Below are 24,106 nucleotides of genomic sequence, written 5' to 3' on the forward strand. Positions count from 1 at the left end.
TTCCTTGAAAAAACATCAATTCATTAAAAGTACGTAAATCCACACTTCCATCTCATGACTGAAGCAAATCTAGCTGTCCTCTTTGCAAAGTTTCTGCTTACACCAAGTTTTCAATGCAAATGATTTGAAATTTTGATTAAACCAGGGAAATTGTTGAACACCAGCCATTTCTTTAGAATTTAGTACCTCCACTCAAAAACAAAAGAGGTACCAATGCACTAGGTGATACATGTTTTGGGGCACTGGGTAAGGTGGGAAGTGTGTAAGATGGGAAGAATGCCTGAGTTAAGGCTTATCAATTGGACATAAAACTATGGCAACTATAAAAAGCCTACATTTGCCTACTGAGAGTGTACTTCATAGGTATCCAACATAGTTCAGTGGACTAACTACATTACTTTGCAGCATCTCTCTTAATTCATGATGGACCTCTGTAGAGAGAAACATGGACTACCCATACCTAAAATATTTCAGTGCATTTCGGAGAGCTATATTTTTATATGTTATAAAGCTGCATGTGTGAAACATACAAAAGAAACCAGTAGCAGTGAAGTGGGGCCATGCTGGCTTAGCAACACAGAGAAGATTAAACCAGAAGCTCTCCTCTGCTCTGGGATCTTTCAGGGCTTCCTGGCTACTAGCACATAGTACACCAGTTTAGATCAATAGATCAGACATGTATCTGAGTATTAAGTTTTCATTCTGATGTAATACTACATACAAGCTTTACATTTAGTCCTTATGCTACTGTCTGCAGATTTAGTCAGATTTTTCCTTTCTAGCTTTCCCTTGGAAAAAAAAAAAAAAAAAAAAAAAAAAAATTCAAGAATTCTGTAGAAAAAGAAAAAAACACATTTTCGTTCCAATAAAGCTTGAGTTTCAAAAATAAAAAAACAAACAAACCAAGTATAAATTACTTGATCTTGTCAGCAAAAATTACCAGACCACTAAGAAAGCATTTAAAATCGCAATTAATACTAATTTTTAAAGTTGAGGCTTCTTGTAAGTTACTATCTTGACATTTTATCCAACATAGTCCTACTGTCCAATTGATTTCCATTATGCTTAAAATGATGGCAGAAATCTCCTGTGAATGTCCTTCCACAATCAGCTTTCTGATGTTCTGTGATCAAACACAGCGGTCTATAGACTAATTTTGATTCCTTCTTCCACTGCAACAGTGGCTTGAAAAACTTGAATTTTCTTAATCCTGCTTACCTATGGTGATTGGGGAATGTAACAATGTAACTTGGCAGCAGGTTACAATACTCATAATGATATTTGATACTTAAAATCAGCTATGAAAAATATATTTAGAATATGACTTCAAAAAAGTCAAGTTTCAGAGCTTAAGTAAGATAAAATTATTTTTCTTCCTAGTGTGTGCTGTTTTATGCTGCATGTACCTTGCTACTAAGTACTGTGTATAAGCAAGACTACCTTACTGGTGGTGTGTAAGGAACTTAACAAGTACTGTTTTCAAAAAACAATTACCTCATGTCACAAGACAGAAGAGAAAAGTAACTACCAGGGAAGGAAGCAGCATATAAGAAATGGCAATCTATTAAAATTCATACTCTTGTTCAAAGTCCCCATCGATTAAATTTGTAGACTCATAATCATAAACCTGCTTGTATGGATTACTTAATTTTGGATGGCTACATAGTAGCTCCTCATGAAAGAATTTGACTTTACAGCTCTTCTTTAAGAAGATAAATAACCACAGCTCAAATAAATAGCTTGGCAACTATAATGGATCTCTACTTCCCTATGATAATTTCTCCTTAAATATAATAGACTTGTTAAAAATATTCATAAACAGTTTAATTAGGAAATTGTAAGATAGTGAGTATTTGTGTTATTTTAAAATATATGGTTAATGTCTACAAAGAAACAAAATAGAAGTACCATTTAAATGTCACCAGGACAAGATGATGAAATTAACACTGCTGAAATTTTTTTTCTTTGTTCATCGTTCTACTAATACAGTGACGGAATAGAAAAATTCAAGCTTTCTTTAAAAAAGTATTCCTTAAATATATTTTACAAAAGGTACCAAGAGATTTTATTTACTTAAGGGATGACTAGAAAAAACCTGCATAATTAAGCATTACAAAGTAATGTAATCAGATTTGCCAAGCCTGCACACTCATGAGTTGAATAAAAATTAAGTCTAATAAAAAGTAATATGACATTCATTTGAACTGGGAATACATTCAGCCACTTAATTTTCCATTTGCATTTTCAGTGACATGAAAAAATTTTTCCAGTCAATTCTTTTCTTCTAAAACCAATACTGGTAGAACAGCTTTGGATTCCAAAAATCTTGTATATTAACAGATTTGGGTTTGTTTTTTTTTTACTTTGTTCTGCTCATTGTGTTTTCAGCAATTTAATGAAATTAAATCGCTTTGGGACATGTTAAGTCCTTTGAAAAAAACCTAAAACTATGAGAGAGATGCAAAGGAACCTTCTATGTGAAACTAGCTCAAAACATATCTCTTACTATATGTAGCTACACTGTTCTACTACTTGCTTTTGTAAAACTTGCTGTGTTGGCCACTGCTGCATACTGATTCAAGAAACTGATTTTTAAATTGTGCTAGTTAGCTGAAAGAGAACTAACAGTATCTAACAACTCCTAATAGTCCAACTGATACAGAAACTAATTCACAGCACTGTTTAAGAAAGAGAGGACCTATAACTGAACTTTAAAAAAGAATTTAGAGTGAAATGTATAAGAATTAATTTTTTTCAACATTTTGTTGTACTTAACCTACTTACTGAAATTAAATTTGAATTATCAAGATTATACTATCAAGGCCGAACAGCCAGTTTATGCATATATTTGTGAGTCATTTCAGTCAAGTTCAGTCAGAAAAACTGCTTTAGAGAATAAATTATTTTCTTTGCGTGCTTTTCTGACTTTTTTTAAACTGTATCCAGTGAAAATGTGTAAACTTCCAATTGCAGTGATGGTGATCACCACCAAGAGTTAGCCAGAAGAATTATGCTTATTTTTATTATAAATTTGATTTTTTTATTCAGTTTTGATGCTCTGGGATTCTTTGATCAGCTAATGAATTTATAACTCAGGGATCCAGATGTAAAACTCATAAAAATATACACAACAAACAGAACCTAAAGAACTTTCCAAGTTGTTTGTTTTGGTTTGAAAAGCTTCAATTACACTATTGCAGCCTGCACTTACTGCAGGCTGCAAGCTTTTTCTGAAATCACATAACCAGTGTGCCACTTTATGGACTATGGTATCTTGCATCAGAAAAACCTGGTGTATACCTCAGTCTAATATGATAGTACTGTTGTACTGCTGCACACTGTTACAGAGCTCCTATTACTTTTGTTCCTCCCCTAGGAGAAGAGGCTTCAAGATAAGAAGTTTTGTACCTATCTACACTCCACCCTCATTACACAATAGCCCTCTAAAAATGCGAACACATACAAGGTAGTATTTGGTTATTAAAATATTATTTACCTCAGAACTCATTTGCAGCCTTAATTAAAGAAAGTCTTGTAATGAGGATAGAGTGTACTTTGGGGTATTTTTCAAAGGCACCTTTTACTTACGTCAACAGGTACCAGAAGGCTCTTGCCAAGATGTTGGTTATAAGAGAGGCACCAGGCTTCAGTGTAACCATTCATGTTAGGAACATACTTCTTTATTGTCTCATCATTCAGCCTCAGCCAAACACCATCATCATTGTGGATCTACAGGAAACAAGCAACAAAAACGAGCCATGCCCTCCTGTAACTGTTCTGTAGCCAGCAAGGATCAACAGATTTCAGACAACAGTAGCAAGGAAGCAATGATCTTTACTGCATCAACAGAATGTAGGAGAAGGCGAGGAGAAATATCAACAAAACCAGAGTTTCAAAGCAATTGTAGGCAAACCTTTTTAGAAGGCAAGGTGCAAAGATAAATTTAAATCAGATCATGCAATGACAAGAGTTGCTTTCAGAGAAAGAGGAAAAAAAGCCAAGCTTTCATGAGTTTCTTAAGTTCCTCACTTTCCATTTTTTCACTGCTTATGTAACTCAGTAAACTGAAAAAATATCCCTCGTATATGAAATTATATTGTAAGAAAAACACATGCACAATAGTCTAAACACATTAGTGATCTTTCAGAACTGTAAGTGAAAGATGTAATGAAAACAACACCCACATCTGAATTTTTGTGTAGATGTGAAACAGTAAGTCACGAATAGGGGTATTATTTTAAGATGAACTCCAGGAATTTTATTTGCTCATATCAGAGCCTCAGAAGTTTGTTACACAGGTTTTCAAGTAAGTAAATTAAAAGGAAACAACAGCTTGAAAAACTAAATCAGTAAATATTTAGATTTTTTGCAATTTATACTTTGATGCTCTTGAGTTGTATATGTCAACATCTAAACATGGAAAAAACATTACTTGCATGTATTACCTTTACATCTTAGCTCAGTTTTCAACAGAAATGTCTTTTTAATTACCTCGTCAATGAAAGTGATGGATCCATTGACTTTCACTATGCCTATTTGCTCACTCTGAAGGGAAGGGTGGCTACGGATACGAAGCCCTGCACTGTCCTTGGCCACAAATTTGCGAACCTAAGAGAAGCAAGGGAAGACAGTAAGGAAGAAAAAAATTGGAACAGAGCTCTCAAAGAGTAAAAGGAAACAGGTTTAACAGATTCTGAAATGCTAGTGACGAGATGGCAGTCTTAGGAGTTACAGTTTGTTGCTAGTTTCCCATGGCTGCTGTGTATAACTACACTTTTTTACGACAAAAAAGTGAAAAAAGTTTATTTTTGCTAATAAAATCATAATGTTAAAAAAAACACAAACTAAAAGTGCACTGACACAGTCTTGGAAAGATTTCTGTTACACCATGCAACATTCAGTAAAAGTAAAAAGAAAGGATTGCTTTTCAAATTGAATATTTTCAGTAACTTATCAACCTGGGGTTAGTGGTTCTTATTTGTACAACTATAATATTTTGTTTAGTCAGCTTTTTGGCCAAAATTTTTATATTTTCCTTAGCTAAAGAGTTTAAATGCCTCTTAAAAATAGGAAAAGAACAGATCTTTCTACTTGTTGTTTTTATATACATATTTAAAACAGACACACTATTATTCTATATTATTAAAGTTATTATCCAAAGCTATTTCAGCAGTTTCTCCTTTTTTTCACAGGAAGGTTATATCAGATGCTGGTTATTAGTAGTTTGATTTACTGCAGCCCCCAGAATCACCCAGTTGTTATTCACTATCATTCTTTCACCATCCAAACACATCATTTCAGGCACCTGTCTGATAGAGAATGAACCTAAGTCACCTCTTTGGTCTCTGGTTTTAAGAAGTGCATAGTTTTATGCACGTGGTACAAATCCTGTTTCTTGGAATGTTGTTTTCAAACTCCACAGGTAAAACTGGAAAAAACAGCAACTGAAGTATGGACTTAATCTTCAACTTAACATAAACCACAGAATGATACGGAAAAAAAACATTCAGAAAAAGATTACAGAATCTAGTTGAGCCTAGAAAAGACCTCCGAGATCATCAAGTCCAGTCTATGACCTAACACCACCACATTGTCTAGACCATGTCACTAAGTGCCACATCCAGCCTCTCCTTAAACACCTCCAGGGATGGTGACTCCACCACCTCACTAGGCAATTCGTTCTAATGCCGGATCACCCCCTCCATGAGGAAGTGCTTTTGGATACCCAACCTAAACCTCCTCTGGTGCAGCTTCAGGACATGCCCTCTAGTCCTATCACTACTTGTCTGGGAGAAGAGCCTGACCCCCACCTGACTACAACCTCCCTTCAGGTACTTGTAGAGAGTGATAAGGTCCCCACTTGAAGTGACTAATGCCAAAGGGCACAACAACACCTGCAGCTCTCATAAAGCACACAGCACTTTCCAGCTTTATTGCTGTGCCTTCTTTGGTGGATCTGAAAAGAGATGCACCTTGTTACCAGAGAAAGGTGCCTTCTATAGGTCAAAGCAACCTTAACAACAAGGTTAACCTTCTATAAAGGGATGCAAAAAACCATCCTTGCACAGAGCTTTTGGGTTTGGTGGCAGCTTCTTTGCAATTGATGCTAGGTACTTGTTCTGTCAGGTGATGACAGCAGAAAGAGACAAAACATGTTAGTGACCAATCATTCTAGTACCAGTCTTGCCCCTTTTCAATTCAGCAAAATAAGGAATGCTTTCTTCTACTGGTTCCAGCTTCCCTGAATTACATTACATAGCTTGAAAGAAAATGCTTCCCTTATTAGGATGTGAAATGGAATTTCCTGCAAATTAGTTAAACTAAGTTTCACAGTCCATGAGGAGACATCAGTTCGTACGGGTCATATACTCTAGGTTAGATACTGACCACTATGATGATCACATTTACCAACTTGGATGAGCAGGAAAACCAGATTTGCATATGACTTCAAATAACAAAGACTGAAGAAAACAATACAAAATTATAATACAGTATCCATTTTCAATGGTTCAATTAAGGCTTGATTACAAAATTGTAGCTATGTTCCACTGCCTCGATAAAATTACTTTGTATTCTCAGTGCTGATCTGTTCTCAACTAGAAAAAACATTGTTAGTATCCCTTGGTTACAAATGCCTGAAATTTAGGGCTGACAAAGAAGAGCTCAATTAATCCCCTTTTCTTACGAAAACATGATTTGGCATATTGGATTATCTCTGACTGATACATGCCTAATCTGCATTCTTAGCTACAAAAGCATGAAGCATAGTGCAATAATTACATTTCTGCATTATTTATAGTACTGCTGTTCATACACAAAGAATTATTCTTAGCTGGGTTTTGTCTGAAGAAAGGAGACTGATAAAATGACAGGTGTAGTGTACTCTCACAGCAGGCTTTACAGACACAAGAAGCAGGACAGAAGAGAGACTAAAACTTGGAAAAAGAAGCAAGAACACCACCACAGGGAAAATGACTGAACACTGTAATGCCTCAGAACACCAAAGATCTTGCTGTCAAATATTTTAAAGTGTCAGGAAGACTGCCACTTGACAAACTGTGTCTATCCTGTATGAACCAGTCACCTCAATTCCCACTGTCATAACTGAAAAGACAGACAGCAATTTATCTCATCTTAGACCACAAGTCCCTCTCATTTTAATGACAACAAACAACCCATATGATGTTTAGCTTGGATGGAGATATCATTAAGTTGCGAGGTGAATTTCATCCAGTAAGAACAGGGAGTTTTAATGAAGGTAATGAAGTAAGTAGGAAGCCTTCCTTCCAAGAGAGGAGAGAAAAAAAAAAAAAATGCAATGAAGGGTAATAAAAAAATACATGGAAATTGAAGGTAAATTTATTATTTATATATTGAGGTGTAGATGCAGGGAAAAGAATCTTGTTAGTGGGAGGAGATACTGGATGTATTTACAGACTGGGGATCTGTACAAAGGGGCTACCTCTATATTATTCAAAAAGTTGGAAAACAGCTTGGACAAGCTGTACAGGGAAGAAGTTGGCAAATAACTGATTAATTTTGTAACCATGTATTTCGTAGCCACCTTTGCAGTTGTAGTAAGACAGGGAAGAATAACCTGTCTTTCAAAATTTCATGTTTTCAAGAAGGTTTATTCCATGAGAAAAAGATTGCCTCATTTAACATCCCTTCCTTTACATCCCAGAAGAGCAAGTGAAAGATGCCCCCATCTGGGCATTTTCTGTATAGCACTGCCATACCACCTTTCAGCTTTCCTCCATTACTTGTCTACCTTTGTCCTTCAGGGTTGAATGATAAGTGAAATAAGGAAGCTAAAAGGTAAGGGTAACTTTTTAAAAAAGTATCACCAAAGAAACTAATTTTGGATTTTACATTGACTGAAGCAAGATCCTTATCATAAAAAAAAGTATAAAATATTTGTCAATTCCTTTGTGTAATAATTTCATTGTATAGTATCAAAGAAAAAGAACTAAAAGAAGTACAGGTTGTAGTCTGTGGTTTTCCTAACAGTTGCACAATGTTTGTATTACAACCCAAGACTGAGGTAGTTTCTGAGAGCTTTCAAACAGTTTCATTAACAGATAGACAGAAATAAAACAGAATGAACATCTTTCATTTTATCCAGTATAATAATTTCATTTCATTCAGCACACAGAAGTGATCTGCAAATAAGCTTTAAGTTCTGCACCAATATAAAATGATAAAATATGCATTAAGCAGCAATAAAATACCACCCAAATAACTATCTGGTCATTCATTTTGGGATTTTTTTGAATTCTCCCAACCTTGTTTGGCTGAGGCTCTGCTTTTGGTTTAATAAGTTGGGTTCCAGGAGGTATCATTCCCTTTGGAGGATCTTTTACTTTCACTTCTAGTCCAGCATCTATAAGCAAACAAAGAGTAAGTTTAAAAAAAAATGGGATATATCAAACAGTAATTACAGTTTAACTGTGTTCAACTCAACAGTATGAAACATAACCAATCACTTGTCTGTCTGCCAGACACCTGCAGAGTTGCTTTATGGTGCAAAGCATTCTTTTTTCAACATCTGTACCTTCATATTTTGAAATTTACAGATAGACAATTTCATGCTGTTGTAAGACATGTCACTCTTTGTACCAAATCTTTCCACTGCATGCTATGCTATCTGAAAATACAGTCTCTAGGACCAGCAAGACAACAGCAAGATTTTTACCAAGGAAGAAACCCTAGGCATTTAAAAATCAGTTCAAATAATTGAGACTTAGTTAAGACCACATTTACTCAATATTCCACAAAAAAATTACATTATTTATTTATGCATGGTCAGGAACAATTTCCCCTTTATTTAGGTTCTTTAGCATTGGGTGTAAGCTGGTAGTACAGCTTAACCATATTATAAATACATTATTTGCCACATATGACCCTAGTTCCATGACAGAATAACTGGTCTCTTTTTTTCCTTTTGAAAATAAAGTGGAATTATGTAGGAGGCTTCTAAACAAAAACCTGGGTGCTAAGTGAACTGCAATAATAAATCTTTTAAGCACCAAGACATACATTTATCAGCCAAGTGGATATGTTTATGCTTAAGTATACTGAAAATTAAGTACCTATTTCAATGCCATCTATAGTAACATGAATGGTATAGAGACCAACAGCTCCAGGAGTCCAGTTTGCACAATATGTACCATCATTATTGACTCTGATCAACATGTTTTCACTGGGTCTAGGCACAAAAAAACAATCGAAATCATTAAAGAATTATTGTCATCTTGGAAATAACCTGTAATAGTTAGTTGGGAAACTATTCAGTAGTTAGTTGGGAAACTATTTTTTTATCAGATTAAATACTGTTTTCTCCTATCAAATGTATTAGCCCCATAGTAGTTACTATGAAGCTATAACCCTTTAAATCCACACTTATTTGTAGCAAATTAGAAAAGAACACATTCAGAGATTATATAGTACAAATAAGGAATCAACAACAGAACAATTAAGAATTAAAGACTTTTAAACACAAAATCTAAGAAAAAAATACAGTAACACATGTTTTTGTATTATTTCTACCCTTAGACGTGGCAGTCAAGGCCAGGTCTGAGTGTAAGTCTGAGACACAAGTCTGAGTGTAAGCAGAAGTAACAGAATATGCTAATTTAATTACTTAATTGCTTAATGTTTACCTCTTTGGTGTCGGTGAAGCAAAGCGTAGTTCTTCAAAAGAATAATTTTCATATGCCTATGAACATATTAAATTCAACAACTGAATTCAGCAATTAAAAGGAACAGTAACAAGTCACAAATAGAAGTAAGCAGAGCATTTTCTCAAATAACATACTTACCTAACTTTATACTCATCACCAGATTTGATCAGGGAACCAGAAACAAATTCAAAAGCACAGAAAGAGAAGCACAGACATCTATATATACACATACATGAAAAAGATGTCTTTACTTTCTCTTGGAATTGCTATTTAGATAATAAAAATAGCTACTGCTAACAAAAACATTTGTTCATAGTTAAATCTTTGAATACCACTTTTATACTTTGAATACCACTTTTTATAAAAAGCCTTTGATTGCAGGCAGTGAATTGTGAAGATCAGAAAAGTGAAGACCATGTGAAGATCAGAAAACAAGTGTGTTTCAGGTAAAAAACTGCAGACCAGACCAGCCCAGTGGATTATCAATGCATTTTTTGGATCTTTTTCCTTTTTACTCAAACTGTGTTAAATATAAAAGTCAAGCATGTTTCAATAAGAAGAGACACTTTTTATATCTTACCTTGGTGCACAATTTTTCTACTTTTATCTTTATGAAGGTCTGTACTGTTACTACTTACCAAGATGTCTTCAACTAAATACTTAGGTTTTCATTTTATCTTAGCTTGACTGAAATGAAAAACAACTATGTGCTAACTAGCTAACATCAAGCATTCCTCACTCAAAGGGTCATTAAAATCTAGAAATTAAATTCTGGACATACTGCACTTGTTCTACCATCACATACTCCACAGTATCTAAGGTATGTCTCCATAATAGTTATGTGAGCAGATTTTACACCTGTTATGGAAAAAGAAGAAGCAGGTACCTGTGGACTATACTTATGAGAAATCCTATCTGGGTTCCAAATCTGAATACATCATGTATTTTTTTCCCCCTGCTCAAGTTACTTCTAAAATTACCAAGTAGCATCAAGCCAAGAAGTTATCTTTGCAGTACCGCAAGTGAAAAAAAAACAAGCAAAACCAACACCCAACAAACAACCCAGTCACACTCATCTCCTTGATATGCACTCTCTGGTTGTAAATATCTTTTCATACATGTGATTTCAGAAGCTTTAACACCATTTCTTGTATGCTGTATTGATTTTGTAGTTCTTCCATTGATACATTAAAATATTACGTAGTAGCCAGCTGCACTGTTTACACATAGCCAACTGCAGCAGTGTCCTCTGCAGAAACAACCTTGTACTCTCTAAAAGATGCCATTTTCTTGATGTTTCCCTCTAAAGGATTCTATCTTGTTGATTTTTACACTCCATAAATCCAATATAGATTATACAATGTATCATCCTTTTCCAAATCCTTATTTGTCATGGCTTATTAAGTTGTCCAACTGCTGGTTATACACATCATGTCACATCTCTTAACCAATCCAAAGTTACATGCATGTAAAATACCACAGGTGCTAAAGTACACTGGAATAAACACTAACCAGTCAGTTTTCACCTCTTTAAAAACCATTCCTGGCAAAGTCTCCAAGCTGACCCATTTGACGATGGCTAATTTCAACAGATGCTTTTTAATATTTATGCACTGATATACAGATCATTCGTATGACCTTTTTACTATGTTGAGCTCTGATTTTTTTTCCCTATGTTCATCAGTTCTGTTTTCTAATATAGAGTCACTGCAACTATCCAACCCAATGTATGGAGACATAGGTTTGAATTCCCCTCTGCCATTTCAGTAGCTCTTCTCGTTTCTCATGAGTGACTCAGACTGATTTGTTCATCTGTGTAATCAAAATCAAAGACAACTTTTCTTTCTAGATGCTAATTCAGTTTTCTGCTTTAGAGATCTGGCAATTAGACCTCTTGATGCACCTAGCTTTCTGCTGAAATTGAACATAATTTCACAGAAATTTTTAATATATTAGAAGGTGATGAAACCGTAATTATATTTTTGCTTTTCCTATGCATACTTCATACACGTTGAGTGCTGAATTTTATAATTAGTTTGCTAAAATAATGGCAACTTACCTTCATCATTGTAATAGCAATGTATCGAGCTTCTTTTACTATCATTGGCTCATAGGAAGAATCAAGCTTTGGTGAAGGAAGTCCTCCAAAGGTCATATCACTGCTAGGGGAAGCAGCTGTTGCAGGACTCCCTGGTATTCTTTGCACCTTTTTAACTTGTTCTTGTTGCAAAGATGTTTTCTTCTGAGAAACAGGAATAGCTTTGACTTCTACCTGTAATAAGACATGGAATACAGAAGATGATTTAGGGAGAACACACACACACATTCTTTCAGATCTGATAAGGTACAGTGACAAATTGCTTAGAGGACTCACTATAAATTCAGTCTGTCAAAAACCTGTCTCTGCATTTGACAATTTGCAAAGCCAAGTGCAGCATCTCTGAAAACTGCAAACATAGAAGAGAGAAGCACCCAAATGAATTGGCACATGATCAGCAAGGGCCAATGTGAGTTCTGCCTGTACCAGAGCACTCCCTTGGGACACAATACATAGTCTGCTATGCCAATTTTTACCACAACAGAAAATGCTACAAAGGAAGAAAAAGAGCCTTCCAGATAAGTACACAGGTTTCAGAGTGAATCATCAGGGCTTGTTAGACCAGGAAGAGCAGTGGTCAGATTGAGTCTATCTCTGCCACCCTACTACATCAGCTCTGTACATTTACACTGTGCTCTTTAGTGCATAGTTTAACTGAATTTATTTTGCCCAGAGATCTCCATTAGTGCAGGTAACACAGTCAGCTGTACATAGTTTTCTCAGAGAGGTCAGACTATCTGGAGAATAAGTTTCTGAATTACTTATCTTAAATTTGCAATAAACTATGTTAAATTACTGCAGATTTAATGTACTGTTTTAGCAAAATTTCACTTTATTTACTATAAGTTACCTCAGTGTGTTGCACACTGAATTAGTCCAACAGAATGATGAAACTGAATTAAAGTTTCTGTTCATTTAATACATTTGTGAAGGAAAACAATAATTAAGAACTACAGAAATAATTTCGATGTTACTTTGATGTATCGTTTTCCTAAATGATAAACTTGCTACTTAAAGAGTTTTCTACTTCCTCTGACTCAAACTTAAGTCAGTAGCCACAAGTATTAAGTAACCACATGTATAACTTTCACTCCAGCTGTTTTTGTGACCAATCATGTTATTTTTGTTGACTGACTGCTCATTAATGAGCATACAGCTCACTGTAAGATAAACTCTGAGTAATACATGCTCTTATCAAAGAACAGATTTAAGAGCTCTTATGTAAAATGATGGCTTTGTAAAAGGTATGTTATCTACTTTTAAGGCTTGAACAAAACCAACTATTCCACAGTAACAGCCAGCTTTAAAACACAGGCATACCCTAATTCATTTTGTATTCATGAAAACCATTTTGTATTCAATTTGTTTTGTTTGCATGCTTCATCACTTCATATCAAGCAGCTAAAGGTTATACATATAACACCGGTTTTACTCCAAAATGTGCAAAGGTTTTCTAAATCTACCTGAGGCTGTCAATGAACACTTCCTTTCCAGTACTTCAACAACAAGAATAAAATCAGTAATTAACTGAAGCAACTTAAGCAAAACCCAAGAATGCCAGACCTTGCCAGTCATTTAATAAATTAATTTCAGAGATTGCAGGAACTTCCTAATATTAGAAACAGGAAAGGGCGAAATACAGTTTCAGTTTAAAATAAAGTGACTATAATATAGTCCATAAATATGCTTCTGAATCTTTTTTCCATCACATTTATTCTGACTACAATTTATAATACTCCTTCCTGGCTTACAAATTAATTAATGGATTCTTATCACCATATAAATCATAACCAGCTTTGGCAATGTTTGATGGTGACTTCCACAACTACACATATACAGCTCATTACAACCAAGATACAAATCACATTAAATGGTACTGATGCAGAATATATGCAGAATATGATAATTTTAGGTATTTAGAGGTAAAAAAGAGTCTGACTACTATGAATTTACTAATGCCTCTTTCTTCCCTATAGAAGAATAATCTGTGAAATATCTATAAAAATACTAAAAGATGTCATGATGAAGTATAAGAGCAGCCAAGATTAAAATAATTACCTTCATATTAGGAACATGAACAACATCCCCATACTGGTCTTTTGTTTGTACTGTAATAACAGTTGGCCAACCACATCGAATGTCATCCTTATTTAAAATCAGTGATGTCTTTTGAGGATCAGCATATGAATCTGGCTGAAGCCACCTACAGCAAAGAAAAACACCTAACATTAAAACTTACAGCTGCCCACAAGATAAATTCTTACTGTATAAATATGGCTTCCAGCTAAGAAAAAATGCAGCAGTTCTGAATACATAAATGCCTTTAACTAGAATATTAATAGAAACAATACAGCTAAATAAGTTTATTTAACTAGCATTTGATATAGCTATCAAAGTTCTACAGCTAGTTGTACAGACAAACAACAGTTGCAAAAATTTTAGTTTTGCAGATAACCAAACATTTTCTACTCTGCTGCAAAACTTTAACCATTACAGCTATGAAGTACTGGGTGTATTCATGCAGCACACAAACTTTTACCTTGCAAGTCGTCCACCACTTGATCCTTGTACACAGGCAATGAAATCCTCCAGAAATGATTGCTCATTGCTTTGGACCTGCAGTGGAAGACTTCCTTCAAGAGCTTCCAAAATGGTTGGGGAGTGAGATAGTGCCAGGCCTTTCCCAAGAATGCCAGAGTGAGATTTGCAGACCTTTTATTTGGTGGGGTTGAGGTGGGGATGAAAGGATAGAGACATAAAACAGCATTTCAGTATATTGCATGTAGACACTTTCCCATACTATAATTCAATTGCTTTAGACCTTTTGTACATTGAAAACCACAAAAGTAGAAGTGGATAAGCTCTGACGTAATTAAAAAAAAATTAAGTCAGCTCAGTCTAGAAAACAATAATTTATGTCAAGAGAGATTCACAGATCATATAATGGTTTGTGTTGGAGGGCACCTTAAAAGATAATTGCAGCTCCAACCTGCCTGCTTGAGCTGAGGGAGAATTTCTGTAATAAAAAATAAGGTAGCATGCATTTTTATGTTATGAGTATCCTAAACTGCTGAATTGTGATCAGAAAAAGAATCAAGTAATTCTGAAAATGTGACCAATAAGCACATTACAAAAGAAAATAAAAAGCTTAAGATTAAACTTGTAAAGATGCAGATTCTCTTAAAGAAAGAAGGGTGGATCTCAAAGAAAGATATTTTTGGGTGAGACAAAAAAAAAGAAATCCCAACTTTGCATAAGAGAATGATGGGACTAAAAGCAAAATCAAATCCTTAACTTGCATGTGCTCCTAGCTCACATTTTGAATTACAACACAGAGGGTCCAAGAACAGATTGTTGGAAAAAGTATTAATTGCAAGGAACATCTGATTCCTGCTAGACAGTTTCTGTTTACTATTCTGTCATCTAAGGCCTACACAATGGTGTCAGACTGTAGCACTGATCTGTTTTTCCAGCAAGTACTGTGACAACTTAATTTCAATACAGTTGTCCTGAAGATAATTAGGAAAGAGTGAATGTGAAAACTCATTTTTCAATATTCATCATCAGCTAAGAGCTATAAATAAGGACTTACAGACAAGCATCAGCTAGCATCACAACAAACAAAATACCATCAAAGCAGAACAACTGCAGTCATACTATCTGGGATGTGATAAACATTACTGAAAAGGTGATTTTATTTCTGCAATCTCGAAGACATGTGAAGCATTAATTTTTGTAACATTTAAAATCTGCTAAACCGGGCAATTTAAGCCATACAGATATTTTGAAATACACTTGGTCATCTAACTTTCTATATGACATTTCATGCACTTTTTTCTAAGCAGATTTATTATAAAAAAGATTTAATGTAAATACTAAACTTCTGTATGACTTTCTTAAGCTGTTAAGCAACAAGCTGGATTTCCTTCCATTATAAAAACCTTACAAGTGATTTTCTTCTGTAGCAAAGAGGTTTCATGCAATTATATGTGTAAGTGGGTTGTAATGAATAAAATGCCACGATATACCTGTAAGGCAGCCTCCTCAAGTATCTCTAGATCTTCTTCAAACTCATTACCTGCTGTAAAAATATAAACACATTTTTTTTAATAACTATATGTTGACATTTATTTATATATTAGAATGTGAAATTCAATTCTTTTTAGCAAAGCCTTTTATATTACAAAATTTAAGTTCGCATCATGATGTCTAACAGGGTTGAAACAGCAGTTAAAAGATTAATATTTTCAAGTAAAATGGAATACATGCAGTACTGTGCAGTTTAGTGCACAAGCAAATTAACATGTTACATAAAATAAAAACTTAGTACTCATCTTCTTATATCCAAGACAGTGTGTATGGCAAATCTTTGGATGTGAAAAGATACTTTCAGAAAAAGTTTCTGAGAAATCAGTATGGTTTCTGGGAAGCAGTAGCTCTAAGTATGCACCACCTGCTCCTTTTTAAGAATTTACACTAGTAACAAGATTTGAAACCTGATAAACTCCACACAATTTTTTACATTGATTTCTCCTAAAACATAAAACTCAAATACATTCTATTATACAATATTTCTTTCTTACAATTACAACTCAAAAAGTCTGATTCCCAGGCTAAGAGAATTGCCAAACACAGTCTTTTAACAGAAAAGTAACACAGATAATGTTACTGTATTTCTATTCTCTCTCAAAATATGTTAGACAATTCTACCAGACAGGAGAGAGAAAGACAAAGGAGAAGAATAAATTCTGAAATAAACAGTAAAGTTAAATATGTTGATTGATTCCACATTGCTGGTTAAGTTAGATCTTTGTCACAGACCAGATCTCTCTTGGGGAAAAGAAGTTTAAATTTAAGTCTTGGAGAAATGGCAATCTTGGAGGATGTGTGACCTTTTGAACACATTAACCCAAATATTATTTGGGTATATTCTGAAAGATAAAGTTTTGCCAATAAGTGAAGAAATCACTGCCTGGTCCAATCTTCATCTGGAGCAAAAAATCTTGACATTTTTTCAAAACACTTTTCCCTAATGGCTCTAGAGGAATACTTACAAAAGTATTTGGCTACTTCTATACAGAATATATCCACTACAATGATCACTAAAAAGCAAGGTACTTCTTTGTGAAGGACAACCTCCTTCAAGTCAATTCACTCTGATAAAGTGTGCGAATAAAGCTGAAGATGAAAGGGTCCCTACAAGGATGCCAGCAACAACCTAACTCTGATATGAACCAGTTCAACCATCTTGTTTCCCTTGACAGAAAGCTCATGAGGTTTCTTATTGTCTTCATTAAAATTGCCAGGTTTTAAGAACACTGAGTTGGATGCAGAGGTCTAAAGGGCATCTGGGAAAGGGAATGGGATTGACCTCATGTACTTTGGGGCAGTGAAGCATAAGATAATAACCTCAAACTCAAGTATTACAAGCTATTTTCATAGCAAATGGATGAGAAACAGGCTCCTCCACTGGGTGATTTAATTTTTCTTATATCTTAGGACAACATGAACCATCCTGCATATATCTAAATTAACTCTAAAAGGAGGTTAAGAGCTACTAACAGATACAGATGCCTAACTTCTAACTGGCAAAGTTAAGGCATTTTAAGTTGCTAATTATTTTGTCAAGTGAGCCTTCTTCTTAGGTTACTTTTTCTAGCCTGTATGCATCCACACATAGAACAAAGGTAAAATTGTCAAAATTATAAAATAAAGTATGAAAAGTCTAATAAAAAGGGCCCCCCTATGTGTACACATCACAAAACAGTCTTTTATGATTGTTTAGGTTTTTCTTAAAGGACACTCCATTCCATGAATAAGATGATATTACCCTACTAATACAGTATTTTTAAAGAAACTACTTCACTTTCAGCAAAAGGTAATAGATAATCTAGAAAGCAATAAAGAAAAACTAGTCTGATACCAAGGCACTGAGATGTTGCTCTAAAAAACTGCATTTTTAGCTTTTTCTAAAACATCAAACAAAACACTTAAACACAAAAAAGCCTTAAAAAGGCTACACAGTGGTTTTCATTTGCAAGTACTACAACTGCTTTCTATAATTAATCAGTTTTGTTTATTTATAAGGTCCAGTGGCCTTGCAAGAGAAACAACACACATACTTGTCATTATCAGCAATGGTGTCAGAAAAATGATCAGATAAATCTATTTTAATTACTTCTGTAATCAGGACGCTCTACAAGCAATGCCCCTACCCCTCCTCTCTTGCATGCTTATCATACACAACCCCTTTTATAGGTGGCTGAGACTGAAGAGGTAACAACTTCAGGTTTTATTTCAGATGCTTTCTATCTAAAAGCATACAAAGCCCTTCTATATACAACCTACTTTCCCATCTTCTTTTAGACATTCAAAATCAGAACAAAACAAAAAAAACACCAGAGAGAGGTAAAAAGTATTTAGAAAATATAGGAAATAAAGTTAGAAGCGCTTCAATTGCAGCTGCTTTTTTTTTTTTTTTTATAGGAGAATGACAGCATAAATGGGTAGTAGGAATGTCAACAAAACTAAGGAGTTAATGTGGCTGTTTGGAGGCTAAGGGGGCACTATTTAAACAATAGAATTGCCTTACTTTTGAGAGAGAAATACAGATCTACCAGTGCAATTGATGTGCCTATTTAAAACAAAGAAATTTAAAACAAAGAAATATATTTGCACATTCAAACACAAAAGCTAAGTATTGGGTCAAAAAATTCAAATTAGGTTTTGTGGTAATAACTATACACTGACCAGTGCCCTCCTGCTCATTAATACACACTTCCAGTCCTATTAACAATATTTCAGTTCTCATTTGTGCTCCTAAAATGATCCAAAAGATATCCTATTACAGATGATGAGCCTGTTTTTCTTATACACTACTGGATATTAGGAGACAAAGAGTACAGCTGCATCATTAGGAGTTCTCATGCAATATCCAGATCAATTTATTTTCATATACTCACATATATCCATTCATTTTAAATTGCATTTGGGTTGCTCTGAACTTTTCTCTACTGTACATGCATGTAGTATTTTTTGTAATTGTAAAAAAACCCAACTACGGCAGTAAAAACAACTACGGCAGAAATATTTTAGGCTGTTAGGTCTTCAGCTGCAATGGTCATTTTCAATTTTAAACAAGTAACTTTAAATTTTGCAATTCAATGCTGGAGGTATTCTTTTTCAGAAGGGTGTGGAGTGGGGGGAGAAGCAGTGAAAGAGAAATACAAATATGATACCTGCACATCTCTGAAGTACCACAAGAGAACTGTAGGACATTGCTCAGACTTTGATACATTACCTGTGAATGGGGTGAATTGTTCAGATTTAAATGACCAGGTTTTCCTCCACCTCATACACATATTATGGGAACAGCGTAAGCAGAAAACACCATCACTTTATTACCTTGTTTGATTTAGTTCAGTTTTAAGAATAAATTTCTTATCATAATCTCCAGCTAAAAGCAACATTAAGACATATGTAGACACACATAGACACACACATATACTTCAGAAAATCCAAAGCAAGGATAAAAAAATAAAGTATGTTCTTTGAGGACTTACCAATAGGCAGTGCTAGATCTTTCTTCATCAAAGCTGCTGCACATGATCCTCCTAAATTTGCCAATTCTTTCTCCAGCTGAATAATACCCTTCAATTTGAAATAAAAAATAATGTCTCAGAAAATAGGATAACGAATGTTTCCCTGACACTATACAAAAAACCTATTGATATACAGATTGCAAAGTATTACATCTCCCAAGCTGTACACATATACACGCCACACAAGCTCAAATTCCTATCTTGTTTAAATGTAGTTGTGTTTATAATTTTTTCCCCTCTTCCCTATCTCTAGTTAGAAAGGCAAGGATGGTAAAAAGAATCCGTAATTCCCCTTTAGCCACTGAAAATCCTGGAAGATGTCTTTGACATTCCCTCCTTTCTATTTGCACTGGAAAGTTATTTCTTCCCATCAATGCTGTTGTTATGAGAAGACTCCTTTCCCTCCCACCAGACTTGTCACTGAAAACACCTGAGTGTCTCTCCATCAGTATCATTTAACCTTGTTTGCAAGACAAAACAGAAGAGACCACGCACACAGTTTTCAAACACATGGCAGGAAAGAGCCTGGATGCAAGGAATAGGAGAGTAGTAAGGCCAGGCAGGTTGTAGCTACTTTTTAAGCCCTACAGAAATGTATTTTATATTTTCCCTTCAACTTGTCCCAGCAACATGCAGGCACAACCTCTTTTACTCTGCTCACAAAAAGGTACTGACACACCAGCTTTAACTTTTAAAGATATCTGTGGGTGATTCAAAATACCTCTGATACACGCTTCTCATGGAGGAAAAAAAAAACAACATAAAAAAACACTGGGGGAGACGGGGAACTTATTACACTATCACAGACTGGCTTATTATCTATAGCATTTTAAAATCTGATTTGCTGCAGGCCAGTGAGACCATCATAGCTAATAATCTAATGGTATATTTTATAATCTGGTATGTTGCAAAATTCAAAAGAATCTTGTATTTTGAAAACCTGATTTAGCTTGAGCAGAACCCAGGAAGAAGATGAAGTAAATCTTCTGTGAGGGCTGTGTAAGCAAGATGCAGACCTTAAGAAGTTCACATGAAGCAAGAGGCCCTAAGACTCCCAAGACAATGGAAGGGATTTATTATAAAGCATATTAAGTACTTTCAGTAATCTCTTAAAATAAACCAAACTAAAGCACTGGCCCAGCTACATTAAGAAATGTTATCTTCCTTTAGCAACATGGAAACTGGAGATGGCTCATGTCCTTAAGGTAAGATGTGGTGACCATTGTGCAAAATCTCAAGTAGTCTAAATCAAAACAACATTTCCGGGGAGTCTGAGGGTTCTAGTATGAGTGAAAACTGAAAAAATAATGCAAGTTTGTCATCCTAAAATTGTCTGTGACAGTAAAATATGAATCACTGCAAAGGACCTGAGGTGACCTTATAGCAACCTTCTAATATTTGAAAGGGGCCTATAAAAAAACTGGGGTAGGGATTTTTGCATGGGTGTGTAGTGAGAGGACAAACCACATTGGTTTAAAACGTTAAGAGGGAACATTTAGGTTAGACATTAGGAAGAAATTCTTTCTTGTTGGGTGGTGAGGGTTGGGTTTCTTGTGAGGGTGGTGAGACACTGATACAGGCTGCCCAAGGAGGTTGTGGCTGCCCCCCCCCTGGAAGTGTTCAAGGCCAGGTTGGATGGGACCTTGAGCAACCTGGTCTGGTGGAAAGTGTCCCTGCCCATGCAGGGAGGTTGGAACTACACGATCTTTAAGGTCCCTTCCAATCCAAATCATTCTATGATTCTGTGAATCCTTTGGATTTATGATGGAAGACCAGACCAGGATTTAAAGAAATTTTGTAACACATTGACATGCTAGATGAAATCATGCTAGGTATTTGCAGACTGTCGCAATTATTGAAACAAAACAAATATAAAGCCATTCCAATAATGCTCTGAGTAAAGAGTTACAAAAAAATGATGCCTGTATCAAGAAACATTGAAAACTTATATAAAATTAATTTTAAATATTTTGTTAATGTTATTTAATCCAAAGTGGAAAAACAACTATTCTAACCAAGAAACCTGGCCTTGTAGAAGACAATTAAATACAGCAATTGTAGCCACTTAATTTTTTTCTTACCTCATCAGATCCTGGACTAAATTCATATCCAATTGCATAACATTTGAAACCATAAAAGCAAGCCTTTTCATCTTTCACATAGTCTGATGCAGTCTCCAGAGAAAAAAGAGCTTCATTTCCTTATAGGAAGTAAGAAGATACACAAAATAAATTCTTTAAAAATGTTCAGATGTCTTTTCTTACATTTACTCTGCATGAGCATATATGAAACCTACACTTTTTAAGTAACAAGAAAAGCCACAAAGAGCATACAGATCAACCTTTTAAACAAGAAACCTAGCATAAGCAGAAACAGCTGATGTACAACCAATGATTCATAATGAACTCTTGCCAGCTTGAAGATACTTCTAGAATTTGTTTTCTAAGATAATTTTGCAGAAAAATCAAACATTTCTAGAAATTATTGCAGTGTCTATTACCTGGCAATACTAATACCATGGTAGGCCATCCTGAAGATCCAGAGAATTTTTTCAGTTCTATCCATGAATTAAGGTTCTCATGAACAGAAGAATGCTTTGGTCCAAATCCCAGACTCTGTGCAATTCTGACAGGAATTAGTAAACGAAGAACATCCTCAGACTGAGCAGTGCCACACTGAGTGTCAAACTCTATTGTTATCCACCTGACACATTCAGGAAAAGTCACCTAAAACAAAATAACAGTAAAATTATGCTCAAGTTGGGGGTTGTTGAGAATTTTTTACATTTAATTCTTCATTTCTACTTTGTTTAACTTTCTAGGCTGGGAAAGTGATTCAATTATGTAAATCTATACAGTTGTTTTGATACGATTTAGATCAACATAAACCTAATTTATTCCTTCAAATTCAGATATACCTGAAATGCTTTTCACCTTACTGAATTATAATTATGTATTATAGCTTATATTCAGATTAAGTATTTTCACTTAAGATTTCACTTTGAAACTCTGCAGAGCATCATGAAGCAAAATAACTACAAACTACTGCTGTAAACATTTAACCCTCAAGTACCTTTTTAAATGCAAACTTCAACAAACACACTCAAATATGTTTTTGTAAATATGATTTTGCACATATGAAAAGCACACAGAAGTTGAATCACACTTGCAGTACATGTGAATATGGCTTGCAGTGCAATAGCATATAGCTACAGAAATTCAAAGGTAGCAACAACTAAGTCTAAGGCTCCGGATAAGCTTCATAAACTTTTAGAACAGTAGTAAGAATCATTCCTTCAGGAAGTTCATACAATAACTACATTTCTACCCTTTCTGCAATTACCTTGATGTCTCACAGGACAAGCAAGTGGAATAGTAATTACTGACCTCCTCAAGCTCCTCCTTGTTTCCAGGTTTGCTACCTCTGGATTTACAGTCATGGAGTCAATATAACTACAGAAATCACTGTATTTCAAGAACTGAAACACAGGATTTCTCTAACATATAGTTTATGGCTAGAAAAAACTCTTACTTTACTGATGTTGGGGAAAATCTGGTTTTATTGCAACAATCACCTATACAAGGCAAAATGAATTCTACACAAAATGACTTCACAGAATTCTGAGGACTTTGGAGACTTCTGCGATGCCAAACCCTAGTAAATTGGTCCAAGCAAAAGTAATTAATGAAGAATTTTAATTGACAGACCAGCAATACCCAGCGCAGGGATCCCTACACTATACTGCATATTAATTTGACTAGAATAGATGTTAAGTATTTTTACAAAGCATTGTTTTAGGACTAGATAAAAAAGTCTGAGGTGTGATCAAATAACATATACATAAAGACTTCCAACTTCCACAGTCTCAAATACTACAGCAAAGCAACTGTGCATGACAGTAGGAAAATCTGACTGAGCAAATTTAGAGACTTACAGTAGATACCTGCATTAGGGTGTTAAACCACACTAGTTTCTACTATAGCTTCACTATAGTTACTGGACACAAGTTTCTCCAGAAATCAGTTTGCTATCTCCCACATTAGACAACATGAATTATCATCTATAGGAACATTTTTTTCAGAGAGTAAATGTCGACAAAACAAAACCCACGTGTCAAAAGCTTTTAAGAAACTGTACACAGACTCAGAAGGTGCTTACCTTGTAGTGTGTAACACAGGCAGGTTTATAGGGATGCTCACTTTCTACAACAGCATAGTGATTGGAGGTAGTACAAGCTGAAAGCCCTTGCTCCGGTTGGTTCCCGGTGGTGCTGTCTGTAGACTGATTTGGATTAAAGGCTGGAGGGGCATATTTCTGATTCAGAACTGCCACCGAGGGAAGTAACTGTTGTACCAGGCCAAAGACCTCAACAGCAACCTGCAGCATAACACCACACACTCATGACTGCGGGAAAACAACGCTCACAAACTTGTATTTCTCTACAGTGGTTCTGTATATTCTCAGAAGATAACTACCACAATTCACTCATCTGTTTTCCAATTCTGTGTCTATGCAATTGTGACAGAAAAATCATCACTAAATTAATCTTAACTACTCCTAGAGACTTGCCAAAACTGAAATAAAAATCTGTATGCAGCTGAGAGATACCTTCATGAAAACACATTCTCTACTACCAGGAAGCTGTAACATTCACAACGTGAGTTGAGAGAAAGCAAATACTGTACCGAAGTCATATTGCAGTTATACTTTGTTTTATAACAACA

At 35.0% G+C, this 24,106-nt stretch overlaps 1 protein-coding gene across 3 annotated transcripts in view; it reads right to left on the reverse strand.

Moving 5' to 3' along the window:
• The window catches only part of MYCBP2 (MYC binding protein 2), a 175,059-nt gene that overhangs the window by 55,235 nt on the left and 95,718 nt on the right, over positions 1-24,106 (reverse strand). For all 3 annotated transcript variants that reach the window (XM_071741405.1, XM_071741413.1, XM_071741397.1), the window contains exons 40-52: positions 23,541-23,759; positions 21,883-22,108; positions 21,464-21,582; positions 19,344-19,431; positions 15,810-15,862; positions 14,321-14,493; positions 13,840-13,984; positions 11,743-11,955; positions 9,663-9,718; positions 9,093-9,208; positions 8,286-8,383; positions 4,492-4,608; positions 3,589-3,729 (exon numbers count right to left, since the gene is read on the reverse strand). In XM_071741405.1, the coding sequence (XP_071597506.1) occupies positions 3,589-3,729; positions 4,492-4,608; positions 8,286-8,383; positions 9,093-9,208; positions 9,663-9,718; positions 11,743-11,955; positions 13,840-13,984; positions 14,321-14,493; positions 15,810-15,862; positions 19,344-19,431; positions 21,464-21,582; positions 21,883-22,108; positions 23,541-23,759 (1,764 nt within the window). The remainder of the gene's footprint in view (positions 1-3,588; positions 3,730-4,491; positions 4,609-8,285; positions 8,384-9,092; positions 9,209-9,662; positions 9,719-11,742; positions 11,956-13,839; positions 13,985-14,320; positions 14,494-15,809; positions 15,863-19,343; positions 19,432-21,463; positions 21,583-21,882; positions 22,109-23,540; positions 23,760-24,106) is intronic.

The sequence above is a fragment of the Heliangelus exortis genome, chromosome 1 (assembly GCF_036169615.1).
Source record: "Heliangelus exortis chromosome 1, bHelExo1.hap1, whole genome shotgun sequence".
In the NCBI taxonomy this organism is placed as follows: Eukaryota; Metazoa; Chordata; class Aves; order Apodiformes; family Trochilidae; genus Heliangelus; species Heliangelus exortis.